At 32.3% G+C, this 17403-nt stretch overlaps 1 protein-coding gene across 1 annotated transcript in view; it reads right to left on the bottom strand.

Moving 5' to 3' along the window:
- Positions 1-15781, bottom strand: part of LOC118200735 (XK-related protein 9-like) — a 28085-nt gene extending 12304 nt beyond the window's left edge. The window contains exons 1-3 of the mRNA XM_035372692.2: positions 15549-15781; positions 6358-7040; positions 5628-5848 (exon numbers count right to left, since the gene is read on the bottom strand). Coding sequence (XP_035228583.2) covers positions 5628-5848; positions 6358-7031 — 895 coding nt within the window. The 5' untranslated portion in view covers positions 7032-7040; positions 15549-15781. The remainder of the gene's footprint in view (positions 1-5627; positions 5849-6357; positions 7041-15548) is intronic.
- Positions 15782-17403: the final 1622 nt, after the last annotated feature.

Here is a 17403-nt window from a genome sequence, read left to right as displayed (position 1 = left end):
TAATTGGATCCGGCTCATTATTTTTTGCAGACTGTCAGAGCAATTTTATAAAAACTAAGCTTAAACTTTTGATTATGTTAAAAAAAGTTTCCAATTCTGGAGCTGCCAAAGGATCTACAAAGCGAAAGCATGTTTCGATGTCCATTAAACAAAAAGTGGAATTTCTGCAAAAAATGGATAAAGGCATGAAGAAAGTGACAGAGAGATGATTTGTTTCCAGGGTTCATAGCCATATTTTAGTTAAAAAAAAGCACTTTTCAAGCACATTTTAAGAAAAAAATAAGCACCTGTCTAATTACATTATACACAACTGCATAACCTTAAAAATTAGACTTGTAATTTTAAATATGAGAAATGCAATATTTATTAAGAGAGAATAAGCATTACCTCAACCATGGAAAATTACTTTTTTTTTTTAAATTTTATATAACAGTTCAATTTACAGAACTAGTTTACAATGAGAGAAAAAAAAAAAAAAAAAAAACTATGCAGAACTAAATTATATTACAAGATTTAATGATGAAATTTCAGTTCAAAATAGAGAAAATAAATAATAAATAAGGCATATTTATTGTATTCACTTGGAACCTAATAATAAATAAAATTTATTTTTCCACTCATGTTGATATTTAAATAATTTAAATCTAAATTCTGAACATTTTCTAAATTTTCATTGTAAATTAGTTTTCCCTTAACAGATATTGCAAGCAAAGTAGTTTAAGTAAAAAATCTGATGTGTACACCACATGACTTCCTTGTACGGAATATTAAATTATACGCATTTTTTCTTGCATTTCATTTAAACTTATTGGATTGAATTAAATCTACTTCGCCAACAGTGCATAAACCACAATAGAATAAATGCATTCTTTAAAATTCACTCTAGTATTTGTTTACCATAGCGACACTCTGGTGCTAGATTCACTTAACAGTATTATATTTCGTTCATATTATAACTCATAATGCACAGAATTATATCATTTAAAGAATAGAATTATCTAATCGTTGCCACATGTTCTATTCAAATACTATAATAAAGCTAGAACTATGTATAAAAGAAATTAAGCAAACAAAGCAAAAAAGAAACAGTTTTTCACAGACGATTGAGTATTTCTCATTTAATTAATTCAGTTCTCACTTCGCGAGAAGGCAAAAATACATAAAAACTCAAAATATCTATATTAAAAATTACGAAGTAAATTTCAAACGCTTATTTCCTTGAAAAAATTCCAGAAAGAATTAAGCATGATTTAATTGGCAATAATAAATGAAGGTGTTATCTTTGTTGTTGCGAAGCTAAGTTTCTCTAGATTGGCAACAAACCCACTAGTCTGCTGTTTCAAATGTAAACAATCAATGGCCGCCATCATAAAAAAAGGCTTAGCGACACTTAAACAACTTTAAAGTTGTTGCTAATTCTAAAAATATTGCATACAGATTTACTAAAGGCATAAAATCCTTAACCGGAAGATAAAAACAACATAATTCAATCATTTTTAAAGCAAAAAATGAACAATTTACAAACATATACGAGTAAAGAAACTGAGATCACTTAGCCGGCTAACAGAGTGGATATATATATAAATATATTTATATACGTTTGGTGCTGCCGATTGCAACCAAAATACGAGGTGCACATCTACATGTTATAGCAGTCCTACATACAAAATTTCAACGTTCTGAGGCTACTCGTTATGCGAGATACGTTCGTACAGACGCCACGAAAAATTCTCTTCAGAATTAATTTTAAAGCAGTTTTGTAATTTTTTTGGAGGAAATGAGTCTTTTATTCTGTCCTTACGTACAGATATCACAAAAAAAAAAAAAACATTGTTAAATTGCATTCGATAGCGGTCAAAATGGATATTTTCGTTGAAATATGCTACCTGAAACTTTTCGCGATTACAATACTTCCTTTTTACTTCGTACAAGGAAGTAAAAAGAGGAACATTTCTGAAATCAGAAGACAGAAATTTGCTTCACGCAGTCATCCTTTAATAGTAAAAGCTTAACTAACCCGCATACTTGGAAATTGGCGAATATTCGGACAGTCGAGTGTAACTTGAAAAAGAAGGGGGGGGGGGGTAGACTGTAGCCGCTCTTTAGATTTTCCCGCTAAATAAATGCTTTTGACATTTCGATATGTGCATCATATAAAAGTAAACCAATGGAACTGTAAAATATTCTGCTTAGCAAGCACAGTAAAACTCTTTTAAATGTTCATAAACAAATAACGGACAGAACATCAAAATTAATTACTGCAAATATTGCAAACGTTATTGCGCAATACGTGCGCCGTAATTCTTTCCTACATGATATTACGCAATCGGAATCAACAGCTGCCGGTATCGAGAGAATAAAGAACTAAATAACTGGGGTGTTTTTCATTCTAATTCTCAGCAGACGGCGTTAAATTTCCGGAATAGAATCATTCTTTGGTTGGGTTGGTAGACAGCAGAACTTTTCGTCCTATTCAATCCAGATTGGAAAGTGACAACAACAACAATTAAAAAAAAAAAAAAAAAAAGTCCATTGCTTGTTTTGCAGGGAACTGTAACAGTTTCAATAGTCGAGATTTTGCGGAGAAATGGGAGAACCTCTCAATCTTCGTACTGTATAATGCATTGGCCAAAAAATTAAATTATTTTGACTATTCGATTACTTTCCCTTTATTTAAGCCATTCCAAATATTATTCCTTAGAAAGCTAATCTGTGTTACAACAGAACCATTTTTGGAAGTTTATTATACTTCAGCAGTTATTGCAACTATGTTATTATAAACATTCGTACATATACTCATAATATAAGCATAATTATCATAATAAACACGAATATGAACTGACCAAGCGGAATGAGAATGCAAATTATTAAGATCTTGACAGAAATTCAAACGTGTGTAGTATTTGGGTGGAAGGAAAAGAATGCCGAATGTAGTGGAATTTTCTACTGCTTTCGCAATTCTTTGACCAATAGAACGATGAGCACCTGTCTGTACTCTTCGTGCACACCAAAGGTTATGTTAATGTAAAGAAAGGGGGAAAAGCTATTTCCGGGAGTATGATTCACCATCTGGCATTCCATATTAGGAAGAAAAGTTGTTTATTTAGTTTCGGCTTTGGTACGGGGAAAAATATTGCGTTCATTAAAAAAAAAGCACTAAAAGCAAAAAATAAGCACTAAAAACAAAAAAATAAGAGCTTTAAAGAAAAAGTAAGCACCTATAAGGGCCTTTATATTTTATTTTCAAATATAAGGACTTATAAGCACTTATAAGGACCGCTACGAACCCTGGTTTCTCTAACCATTCCGACGGCGAGGCGCACAATGAACTGGAAGTTGATCTGTCAGCACTATCCTCATCTTCAGGGCAGATGTTTTTAATTTTATTCGGCTTATAATTCCTTACTAAATGTAGAGTTTCATCTTGATGTACTCCGATATGATTTAAATCAGGTTCCTTGTCATTATAAATATCACGAACACACATCAAATAGTTTTCTGGTTGCAATTTTCTAATTTCAACTATGCACAATGTATGCTTTACGCATGCACGCGTTGAAAGAAATGTTTAATAAAGTAAACAAATAAATATTAAGTTTTTTTTTTTTTGTAAATTTTGATACCCTTTAGATCATAAATCACGATTTCATATTTTTAACTATATAATTTCTGCATGCTATCTTACCAGATTTAAATTGATGATCTATAATCTGGAATCGCTGAAGTCTCGACAAGTCCGGATTAAAGACTTTGTACTGTATTATATTCTGCAATCAGATACAAATTATTTTAACGATACGCCTGATAATTCTGTATTCCATAATTATAAATCGGTAGAAATAAAAGGGTGGATCATATGAAAATGAAACAGAAGTCACAAAATGAAAAGGTATCACTTATTTTCAAAGATAATCATCAAAATTACACAAGCACTTGTCCCACTGTTACACGAAGTGGTGAATACCTTGTTCACAGAAAGAGTTTGGCTGAGATTGAAACCAGTTTTCAACAATGTCCATGACTTTGATTTGGATTATGTCCATAACTTCACTGTATGAACGTGGATCAAATGAAAATGGAACAGTGGCCATTATTTGATATTTTTGCATGACTGTCACAAAAACTGTGTGTAAAGGAAGTGCAAGAGGTAAGAAAGACAAATCCTATTGCGGAATACACTTGCCTAGGTAATCATATAAAACCACGATATGCACTGGCAGTCACATAACAGTTTTGTGCCGCAGACAATCATTAGTCATTTCATCTGTGTTGCATAATACTTGTAACTAAAGAAGAGCAACATGGTACTCATTTTTAGCAGCAGAAAGTGTCATTCGTGAATCACATTGGAAAATGAAAACAAAATATGGAGAACATTCACTGTTATTGACTCATGTGCAAGACTGGCATAAGTGTTTCCACGAGAGACAGGAATCTTTAAAAGATGATCTGTGACCTGGTTAAAGTAATCTCGTCATCATGGACACTCTGGTGAATGAAGCTGACCAGATCATTCGTGCAAATATATGACACACAATAAAGGATATCAGTGAGGAGGTTGGTGTGAGTTTTGCTTCTGTTCATGCATTACAGGAAACTGAATGCACAGTGGGTCCCACACAATCTCACAATCAGAGTTGGCTTCGCATGGGATTGTCCTTGCATCATCTCCAATACCGAGCTGAGGACAATTTCTTGGACAAAGTTGTGGCAGGTGATGATGTGTTCGTAGTAATGGCTGGCACCATTACTACGAACCAGAAAACAAATGACAAAGGCAACACTAGAAACATCCCAGCTCCCCACCACCAAAGAAGTCAGAATGATGCAGAGAAAAGGTAAAATCATGCTGACCTTTTTTTTTCGGTATGAAAGGCCCACTTCGCATTAAATTCCCAGTCCCAGGTGAGACAATCAATGCTGCTCAGTACTGAAATACCTTCGAACATTTGTGTACAGCAATGAAAGCCAAGAGGCCAAGTATTTGTCTTCTGGAGTGCTTTTGCTCCGCAACAATGTGTAGCCACACATGACCACTCGGAACCGGTTTTGGTGCAGAGAGTTGCACCATTACAGTGAGAGGAGAGGCACACCATTATAGCCCCGAACATTCACTAAGTGAATGTCTTTGGTCTACTAAAAAAGGTACTCTGAGCTCAACATTTGCAATTGGACAGTGACGACATGAACACAGTTTGAAACTGGTTTCAATCTCAGCCAAACTTTATCTACGAATGACTGCATGGTGAAACAGTGGGACATATGCTTAAGTTTGGTGATTACATTTGAAAATACCTTTTGATTGGATCCTCCCTTATAAATATGCTGTTAAATATTTATCAAAAAGAAATCTTTCTCAACAATGTTTTCAATTCATATTTCATTTTTATTTCAGTATAAAATGGTAATATTAAAATTACATCACAAACTGAGCAGTTATAGTAGAATACTGAACCACTTGATATAAAATTCCAAACTTATGATAGTGATTAAATACATTCACATAAAAATAACCCCAAAAGATCCTACTGAGAATTTCTTATAGCCAAATTATTAAACAGAATAAAAATTTAAAAAAAAAAAAAAAAAAAAAAAAAAAAAAGAAAGAAAAGAAAAGAAATACATACTAGTATCAGAGGATAGAACTCCTTCTCCTTCTACAAGAATATACAATTGTATGACAAGCTGAGGTAAGCACTGTAGAATTGCTTCAACCATGAAGAGATAAGGAAGATAAGGCAACTCCACATATCGGCCACTATGATGGTCAAAATCTTTACGCTTTTCATTTGGGCAAAATATCACCCACAAATATTCCAACTCATAGAGAAAAATGTAGCTCAAGTACCTAAAAACAAATGTGCAAGATATAAAAACACAGAACAAAAATACAGCAAAATAAAATTTGTAATTAAGAATAAAAATTGGAAAGAATTAAGCACAGAAGATGCATATTACAAAAGAGAAATAGTCTTGAAAATCAGTTAATAAAGAAACTAATTAAAGATTATCAATATAAAAAAAATTAACTATTTCTGAGAGAAGTGAAAGAACCAAATAAAAAATGATAGAAAAGAAATTTCTCTAATTAAACAAATACTATTTTGGTATGCAAAATAGTTTGTTTTACACACAGAAATGTTTGGCTGGTCATGCATTGGTAATTTACAATAAAGATAATTAAATGTTAGCACTTTACAAAAAAATTAGAAATAAATATTTTTGGCGGGATTATAACTGCTTATAGTACAAAAATCTATTAGCTGAAACTATAATGTAGAATAAACATATAATTTATAAACATAGTACATGCTCCATAGTAATGAGTGAAACAGCAAACAATAAACTTTAACATACCTTGCAAAAATTCCAAATTGTGATAAGTGTAAAAGTGCAATTAATACTGATACAATGCAAGATTCAGCCTGGTTCCAAATAGATCGTTTCACAAGCATTTTGTTAATACTTAGATGATAACTAATACTGTTGAGTATTACAGTTGGAATTATAGTAAATGCTGCAGCAAGGGCAAACCATAGCATATTACCATGTAAAAAAAGGTAATAGCACACTGCAATATCTGATGCAATATTGCAAACATAGAAAAGAAAGGAGATAAGAAGTCCTAAAAATCTTCCACATGTAATACTGTTAGGATCAACAAGATTTCCACAACAAGGAAATAATTTCCCAAAACAGCTATCTAAATCTGCATCATTGATTTCAACAGAAGGTTTGTCTTCCCAGTGCTGACCCGTAGCAGTTGGACTTGATTCTTCACTCAGAGGAGTAATGATGTCATCTGGTTCTATAGTTTCACTAGGACATATTTTAGTCACTAGCTTTATATCTGAAAATAAATGGGGTCTTTCAATGTGAGAGACATCTTTTTTTTGCACTTCTTCTGGTATATCTAAGGCATCTTGATGAACCAGAACTTTGATTCTTCCTGTTATTTCCTCTTGATCTTTTTCATTGAAATCTCTGCAGTCTTTCTGCAGAGAGGAGCCATTCTGCTTTACAGTATCCATTTTTTAAACCTGAAAAAAATGCATAATTCTGCTTCACATTTTTATATTGTAACATCAATTTAATTAATAAATAAAAAAAATATGATGATTTGTTTAAAATCAATATTTTTTTATAACACAACATGAGCACTTTTGATTTGTACTGGTTTAATTTGTATAAATTTTGAAACTGGGAAGCAAAGAGTAAAAAAATACAAACATATATATATGCAAGAAAAATAAAGAATATATAAAACATTAAATTAGCAGCGAAAATTAATTCACTTCAGTAGTTTAAAAATAGTAACCTCTATTTGTACTGCGTCATTTCCAGAAAAATCGAAGTCATATGACTCTTACATAATTCTGATGATATAAATGGAATTAAAACTCAAGCAGCCAATAATAATTTTATAGAAGTATTAACTATTCGATCAAATGCATTGGAATCCAAACTAACTTAGTCTGAATTAAGATTTCACCATCTTTGAGTGCTTTGGCCTAGCTGCACTGCTGTCTGTCTGCTGCTGCCTTCTTGCTGCAAAGTTATCAAAAATGTAAACCTCTTGTAATAGGCAAAATTAATGTGCCAACTTGATTGTGGCCATAACATGTATGTTGAAATAAAAGTTGAATTAAATGTACCTTAACTGCTAAATTTCTTACTCATTGTGAATCAGAGTTTTAGTAATCTATGACATCGAAATTCTCGCTGCTCATTACAGATTCAACCACCTATGTTCTACTACAGAATCTATTATATATATATATGTAAAATATAAAATCTCTATCTTTCAAATAATAAATTAAAAATACCCCTTTAATTCCTATCTTGATTCTAAAAATTATAACAAAATTTTTGGACTGTGTTATTTCTAGATTAATCTATGCCACAAAGCTTGCATAATGCTGATGACGTACTAATTGGGAGCCTAACCTCTGAGAACTTAACTCTAACCAAAACCTTCCTCTTTGTGATCTTTCATATTGGATAACTATGTATCAATTTTAACATCGAACATGAGCTGAGATCATCAATCAGGAGTGCCATTTATTCTGTATGTGTGAAAAAAATTCTTATAATGTACGCTCAGCGAAACAAATATGCCAAAATTTTTTTTTTTTTTTTAAATTTTTACATGCAGTGCTTGAAAACTCTACAATTCTGATTATGCAATTAAAGTGTCTTGATAATTACCGAATAAAAAACATGATTGATATAAATTACTTTAAAATTTAGATATGCTGCTTTGCTTATTATGTTTAACTGTTTTATGAAGTTGACTAAATCTTACGGTATTAGAGATTTGGATTTTAACCTTCCAGCACGCGCACTATGCACAAAGTTAACGATAAATTCGGTTTTTAACACACACTTTTCGCATATCACAGTTGGGACGTGAATGTCATTTCTATTCCTCTTTTCAATTTTCCCTACATCATGGAATGTGCCAGAAGGAAGTCATATGACACTTTTTGTTTTTTTACTGGGCTTTTGTGCTACATGGCAGCTTCTTTTTAAAAGTTATAACACGTGTGTGGCCGTGGGTGAAAATTGGGAAAATATTTTTTTTCTCAAATACTTTGTAATTTTTTATTATTAATTGACATGCATTATTTTAATTTGTATAAATTCGATTCTATAATTTTTATGTTGGTTTCCATAGTAAAAAAATATGTGCAACCAGCTGATTTTGCTAGCATTCTTCAAGAATTATCTGATGAAGAAAAAGAAGACAAGGAAACTTTTGGATGTGAGAATAATAGCAATCTGAGTGAGGAAAATATAGAGATAAATAATATTAGCAGTGAATCTGAACAATGACTTCCTGCTGGCACATTCCATGATGTATATTTCGGATGATGATAGTAATAATGATATAGAAAAAAGGAATGATTATGATATACAGCACAAAGTCTGTAATTCGGACGTCCATAATCCGGACCTCAAAGCTACAAACTTTATGCGCATGCGTAAATGCATAATGCGTTTACGCATGTGCATTTAATGTATAACAGATGGTATAAGCTAGGCTAAAATTATCTATGGCATTTCAGTTAATTTTGCAGATTGTGCTGTTTCTTAATCTTCTAATTAGATCCGGCTTATTATTTTTTGCAGACTGTTAGAACAATTTTATAAAAATTAAGCTTGAACTTTCGATTACGTCAAAAAGAGTTTCCAACTCTGGAGCTGCCAAAGGATATACAAAGCGAAAGCATGTTTTGATGTCCATTAAACAAAAAGTGGAATTGCTGCAAAAAATGGATAAAGTCCTGTCTGTTTCAAAATTATGAGAGAAGTATGGCATTGGAAAGTCCACTATATATGACACAAGAAAAGGGAACTTTTTGAATATTTTGTGGAAGCATCTTAAACAACTTACATTGAAAGAAATGTTTAATAAAGTAAACAAATAAATATTAAGCTTTTTTTTTTTTTTTTTATAAATTTTGAAACCCTTTAGATCATAATTGTTCTTTATTTCATAAATTACAATTTCATATTTTTAATTGTATAATTTCTGCATGCCATCTTACCAGATTTAAATTGATGATCTGTAATCTGGAAAAACCCCTGATCCGGAATTGCTGAAGTCCCGATGAGTCCGGATTATGGACTTTGTACTGTATTCTATATTAGTAAGAATAAATCTCCTAAATGGCGAAAATAGGAGTATGCAAACTGCTTAAAGACGAATATTGGGAGGGTTACCTGGCTTAAAACACCATACCAAGGATATAAAGGATGAAATAGGAACATTTTTTAAAATAGTTGATATAAATACGCTTGATGAAATTTTGGAATATACAAATAAATATATAAGTTTACTAAAAGGCAAAATATTCAAGAGATAGAGACTGCATTATTACCTGAGAGGAAATGATGGCCTACTTTGAATTGTTATATATGATAGGAATAAAAAAAAGGACACCATGTAAATGCAAAAGAATTGTTCTCTAGTGATGGCACTGGAATTGACAAAACAAGAGCTGTGTTGAGCTACAAGAGATTTTTATTTCTGACAGGCTTTCTTTGATTTTGTGATAAATCAACAGGACAGGACAGATGAATATTAAAACTAGCTTGGAATTTAAAATATAATTATTAAATAATAAATTTTTAAATTCCTATAATGAAAAACATCATTGCTTCTTCACCTGACTAATTTGAACATTTAACTATAATTCACTATAATTTGAATGTGACATCATTTGTATTTTGCAATAATAAAATTAATATTTTATGTTTTAACAAATTTATTATCAATATTCACTCATTTCTGTCATTTTTTAAGCCAAAAACGGTAAAATAACAGATCTCGTAAAAAATACGACGCACAAGTGCTCATGTAAAATTGCCAAGCGAGCGTGCTGGAAAGTTAATAATTTGACATAATAAATTAAGTAAATATTTTAAAATTTTATTTAATGAAAGTCAGTAAATTTTAAAGTTTTTAATAATTATATTTTTGGCATTACTTTAAGGTTATTTTTGAAATATTTAAATTTTAAGAAATATGTTTCGAGTATAATATAGGAACTATAACAAATGTAATTTTCAGCATTATCGTAATGAATATTAAAAAACATTAATAATTTAACAACTGAATAATTGTAATGAAATTGAATATGTGTAATGTAATTAAAATGTGAAAATGGGTAAGGAAAAAATAATTTCAAGTTATGTTGGATGACTTATAATTATGTAATGAATAACTGAATGTATAGAGTATGTTGAGAGAGTGCTGGTTCCGAAACAAAGGCTAGTTATTACCTCTATACAGTTGTTCCTTATGCCCTCCTCATATAAGAAAATACAATTTTGGAAGGCCTTATAATTTTTTTCCTATAATAATAATAATTATTATTACTTTTTTTGGTACTTTTCAATTTCGTCAAGCACACTTTATTGGCGACAACATAGAGTATACACATAAAAAGTGTTAACAAACGTTAGTTCTAATAATTTTTTATTTTGAAGGCATAAACATTTTAACATCATTTAAAACTTTGTAAAAAGCCTATAAATAAAGACAATAAATTTGTAAAAGGACATTAATTTAAGAATTTATTATGCTTTCATAATTCAACAAGCTGATTCGCCAGTTTATATCACGACTCCAAGTGACCTCATCTGATGTAAACTACGCAACAAAAATTTAATTCTCTCAGTAATTATCTACATTAATTTCAAGTTAAATCTTAATTTGGAATACAAGTTTAAATGCAAGAATTATTTCAATTCGTACGAATAGCTTATTCAGAAATTAAATAAAACCGCGCTGCTTTACTTCGCTATCACATCATTAGAATTTATGAATTTAACCTTGACATTGCCTTTTCTATATTTTCGCCTTTGAGTGAGCAGTGTGATTGGAATCTAATTGATTCAAGTACAACAAATGATCTTAGGGCTCAAAACTGTACTATTTGGTAAAAATTCTATGCAATTGTATGCCAGCATTGAAAGAATCAATCAATCTGATAAAAAATTAATGCGACTTGTTTTGAAAATGAAGCATAAAAGGTTATCAGTGAGGATATTCCGTTTGATATCAGTTGTACCATTGTTGGCGACTTTATCGGCTGCGCCAGCAAAACGGAAAAGTACCCTTTTTTTAATGCTGGGTGATTTAGTATTCATCATCAATATTTGGTGGGGAGGTAGGAAAAAGAAGGAGATTTCACATAGGAATGCATGGGTGCATATGCCATGTAGTAGGGCAAAATGACCCCAGTTCAATGATAGAAAGAACACATAAGAAGGAAGTAGTAAGGAAAAAACATTTATTATCTTACATGTAACATTTCTTTGCATCGATTTTACAGACTTACAAGAGGTGCTCAAACTGCTGACCATAAGCTAGAATGCATGACTCACAACGGCGTTACATGGACAACCGGACCTTCTGGATATGCCTGCCATACATGCATATTTGCAAGTTCATTTTCCATATACTGGTTCATGGTACTTCTGCCTAGTCAAATGATGACTGGCTGTGCTTATGTATGGAAGCTGTGTACACACAGTACCCTCTACACCACCAAGTGTTCGTCTGCTTCCATACGTTCCTACCCCCTACCTCTCCACCAAATATTGATGATGAATTATGAATCACCCTGTATAATGGAGTGCAGTTAAATTTTTTTATATAAACATAATGTATAGTGTAGTTCAAAAAGGCCAGTTGCCTTTCAGCAAGGAACGTAGGACTGTAGAAGCAGACCAGCCCTTAACCACTGATGAAATATATCAGTCAGTACACATGGATTTGCCCAACAGATTGAAATGTTTGTTTTAGTGTAAGCTGAGGGGTCTCCTAGTTTTGTGTAAAATTATGTAACAATAAAAGTAAAAACCATAATTTTAGTAATATTATTATAAAATTTATAATGCTAAAATATAAGTTTTAATAATGAAAATTAGTTATGTTTTACAAATTTTGAAATTTTTTGCGATTATTCAAAATAAATTTGTGTGTGTGAAAAATTTTTACAACAGTAATATTGTGTGCAAAGCTTTCCTTGAAAAAAAATCTAATTATGCGGACTGTCAAACACAGAAAATTTTTCAGAGGCCTCTAAAATATTATCTAGGTTTATAATTTCAATTATTCAAACAATTATTTTGGCAAAGTTTTATTATTTGTACTTCTAAAATTATTTATCTTCACTTGTATAAATATCTCGCATCGATCTGGCTTAGCCCTTTTTGTTCCTGTTTCCATTGCTCTTTGGGTGCTGTTCCAGCTCGCATTAGGAGACGTTCTTGCAGTGCGTATCATCCAGTGTTAAGTGGCTCTTCAGTGCTGTGGTTCCGGCCATGTTTGTTTTCCTGGATTCTGCAAAGCAGCAACGTATTTCAAATTGTGGTTTCCGGTGAGCAACTGCTTTGGGTGGCATCTTTTCCAAGGTTAAGCAGTGATGTATTTCAAGTTGTGATTTCTGGTGAGCAACTGCTGTGGGTGGCATCATGAACACAAGTGCTTTCAAGGTTAAATGGCAATGTATTTCAAGTTGTGGTTTCCAGTGAGCAACTGCTGTGAGCGACATCATTAACACAAGTGTTTTCTAGGTTTAGCGGCGATGTTTTTTTTTTTTTTTTCAAGCTGTGGTTTCCCATAAGCGGTGAGCAGCATCGATAAACTCAAGTATATTCAAGGTTTAATTTTTCAGGTGCCTTCTTGGCCAAAAGCATAGACCTATTTAGTCAAGTGAAATTCAAATTAATCGTGTAGTTTTTGTTCTGTGATATGTTTTACACGAGTTATTGAATGCCAGTATTCATAGAACAGGTAATATGCATAATACATAATTTTAGGGTGCTTCTACTGCCATAGTTATTTCTGCTAAATGTTTTCTATAACTTTAAACTTTGTTTTTGCATCATGCTGTAACTAAAATACACAACATCTGTACACAAAAGTGCCATGATTTTGCTATATCATAAGTCTTTCTGCGATTTAAAAGTAACGGTAAAAACTTCCTCCAAAGTTAACTTACTACACGAAAACCCTGATCCAAATCTTAACCTCTGCTGACAGCCACATACTTTACCAGCAACCATTTGACTGCAAACCCACACAAGCCTATCAGAAATGTACTTCTTTGTCCAAGTTCTCATATCAGCTCTGCATTTCGGACTCTTTTAAAAGTACCACAGAAATTCAAAAAATACACGTCAATCCGCATAAACACACCCATGAACAAAAGGCTCGTTAACAACTCCAACATCGTAGCATTTAATACTAATTTACTTTGCACACAATCTAAAATACGCGACTGAAATCTTGCCACCACGTCTATCATTGCAACACAGACCATTTCAAAACATGCACGACATGAACCACTGAGCAATTACACCACTGCAGCAAAAGAGTTAAGTTTCAACATTAAAAATGTTGCCATACAAACATCGTCCCCCAAACCACCCCACAGCATGCACTCGTGCCAAAAACCATTGAACACATATTGCCATATTTAGTGATCTTAGGGCATAGAGCCAGAAAAACTATACAAAAAAATCAAAATTGGTACGTGAAAATATCACAATAATTTACAAAATACTGAGAAAAATTATTTAAAAAAACACGGTCAATCAACTTCGTTCAAAGCTCCACACAGAACTTGTCAAGGGAAAAGTGCCTGAAGCCTTCAACCTAGCTGATTTTCCAGAATAAATTAAACAGGCACATTTCGTCGAACGGATCCACCGAGACTGAAAATGGCTTTCCTTGATTTAAATTTTATGAACATTTTCTCATTTATTACTAACAATGTCTCAATAAATTTGTTCCTTTTCCCGACCTTTGTGTTAGAAAACAGAAAAGTGAACTAAAAAATTACAAACATTTTTTAAAACAAGAAAAAGCCTGGTTAGGCAAATGTACGAACAAATTTTACAGTTTTAAACCTGCAAGTAATTAATAAACAACATGTCAAGGGAATGGCCCTTTATCATGAACAATAAAAACCTTATCCTAATGAAAAAAATCTAGACAATGAGGGGTCCTGTTAAGACCAAAAGGCTAAGTATTCACCAAGAAAATAATGAAAAAAAAAAAGTACATACCTGCATCTGACACGGTTTCTTACCAAAATTAAACTGAGTAGAAACGTGGAAAAAGGTTGCAAGGAAGTAACGAAGGCCTTACGAGTGCTACCAGAATGAAAAATCAGTCAAATCTCACCTATTGCAGGAGTATGACTTGGAAGCACATTAACGTACTTTAGCAGCAGCCAATGGAATTGTTCAGCTTGTGGGGAAAAAATTCGGGCTTGAGAAGGGTCGAGGAAGGAGGCAACTCTTTCAAAATGGCATTGTTCTTAAGAAATTGTCAGTTATAACATAATACCATCCTAATTTATTACACACTTGTTCCTAATTTATTACACACACAAAATTTCTTGCCTATTTTTATGAATAAATAGCTTTAAAATAACAGCCAAACAATCCAAATTTAAATGAAAACTAAAATAAATAAAGAAATAAACGGTGGGGAGAAAATTTTTTTCCTACAAAATTAAATGCAGAGTTTCTACAATGCATACATCAAATATCGCATTTTCATACCTTTTTTCTATAATCATTTTTAGCGGATGTTTGTTTTATTCGACTTTTACTAATTTATTTATAACTACCATAGGCATTATGACTATTATTTGCACTATTTTTTTTTTTTTTTTTCATGTTGGAAATGAACAGGTACAGAATTCTACAAACAGGAACATGTACAAACTTACTACGTTTGGTATACACTAGAAACAATCTGAAAATTGGTTTTGTGGCTGAAAAACTCTATTTCAATGAATAAAAATTCCAAACTGAATTAACATATAAAAAACCAAATTGAACTAAGTATATGATTGTACTCGAAAATCTACTAACATTTAATTATTTATTGCAATCTACATTTCAAGAAGGACATTTAAAAACACGTGTAAGAAATATCATTTTAAAGATGTACAATATTTATAAATAACATCAGTCATAGAGTTTTAGAAAAAAGAAATTAAAGGAAAAATCTGTAATACCTGCAATGAATTTCTCGACATTGGAAGAATTTCTGCAAAGCACAGTAAAAATAAGTTACATGTTATTTGGTATGAATCATTATCATGATGACTAAACTCTTTATCCAATAGCTAACTACGCGAAAAAGCATTTCTTAAACTGATGATTCACGTTTCTACAACAGTGGGAAGGAAGTTTTGAAAGCTTCGGGCATCGCAACGACAAACTACTCAGTAAACAACTTACAAGTAACCGCGCGACGACGCCATAATCATATTGTTGCCAAAAAAAGTTAGCTTCTATACTAGACTCATACTGTTATGTGACTGGACTCCCAATATTTATATTTTTATAATTAGTTTTTTCCCATCTTCACATCTATTCAGCTTTACAAAACACACTTATTACACACACCTGGAAGACTCTATTTAATGTAGTTTTTTTTTTAAAGAAAATTCTCTTATTTCCTTTCTTTTCTTTCTATAAGCCCTTTTTTTTAAATTATTAATATATATTTCTTTTTCTCTCCATTACTTTTGGGCCGTTTATTTTTTATTTTATTTTGTACCATCTTTTCTTCATGGCCTTTCGAACACGTATAAAATATACTAAGTTCCTTTTTACTCTTCTCTGAAATAGGAAAAATTGCTCCTCCTTCTAAATACTTTTCCTTCGCAGTGGTTAATCGCACCGACGGTGCGAATAGCTAACAGGCTATTCACACCAGCTACGTTCGTGCATGCGCACAAGTAGTCCAGGTGCCAGCATTCTACGCCGATTTCCGTAAGACAGGCGGTAGTGAGTGTAATGTCGCTTCAGTTCCGTAAAGTTTCTAATTAAATTTAGTTAAAGCGGAATGGCAACACCTTCTAGTCTCCGAGAAGAACGAAGTAAACGAACTTCGGGTTTCTGTCACGCGATTGAACGTGCATGTAAAATGTAAATAAATCTTATGAATAAGAATCTATAACTTCGTAAGGAATAAAATATTGGTTCCATTGGAGTCAGAGAAGTGTTATTTTCCTGCATTTGCACACCAGACACTTCACTGGCGTATCCCGGCGTGATCGAATTCTACAATGGCTGACGAAGACGAAACCGAAATTAAAGCAACAACTGCATCTGTTGCCAAGGTAAGCGTTAACGTTCCTCCTTTTTGGAAGCAAGATCCTAAAATATGGTTTATTCAGCTAGAAGCACAATTTAGAAATGCAAAAATTAGTGCAGATCAAACAAAATATGATTATGTTATAAGTTCCATTGAACCCGATATTTTGTCACAGGTATCTGATATTTTGCTAAGTCCACCACAAGATAATAAATATGAGGCAATTAAAAATAGACTAATTTCATTATATGCTGATTCAGAGACTCAAAAAACCCAAAAATTACTGAGTGAGTTAGAACTGGGTGACAAAAAGCCATCTCAATTGCTATGTGAGATGCGTAATTTGGCTGGCGACACAGTAACAGATACTTTCCTAAAAACATTGTGGCTACAACGTTTACCCGTTAATATGCGTAGCATTATATCTTTTAATAGTGAAGATTTGTCAAAAGTGGCTACAATGGCCGATAAGATCTGGGAATTAAACCCTGTTACTCCCCAAATAGCTGCTGCATCATCCATAACGGTAAAAACGGAAGTGATTGAAAGTTTACAAAAACAGGTTAGTGAACTTAGCTTACAAGTTTCTGCTTTAAACAAGCAACGCCACAGTCGTCCCTATTGTCGTAACCGATCCAAATCATGAGATAGGAGTTACAGTGGTAACAAATCTAGTGATATTTGTTACTATCATAAAATATTCGGTGATAAGTCATTTAAGTGTAAATAAGCCTGCAACTACTCATCAACATCACAGACAAATAGTC

Source organism: Stegodyphus dumicola, chromosome 10, assembly GCF_044657685.1.
Source record: "Stegodyphus dumicola isolate Sdum_Otavi_A_Nest chromosome 10, ASM4465768v1".
NCBI lineage: Eukaryota > Metazoa > Arthropoda > Arachnida > Araneae > Eresidae > Stegodyphus > Stegodyphus dumicola.
Note: the sequence above shows the minus strand (reverse complement) of the source record. Positions and strands in the feature narration are given on the sequence as shown.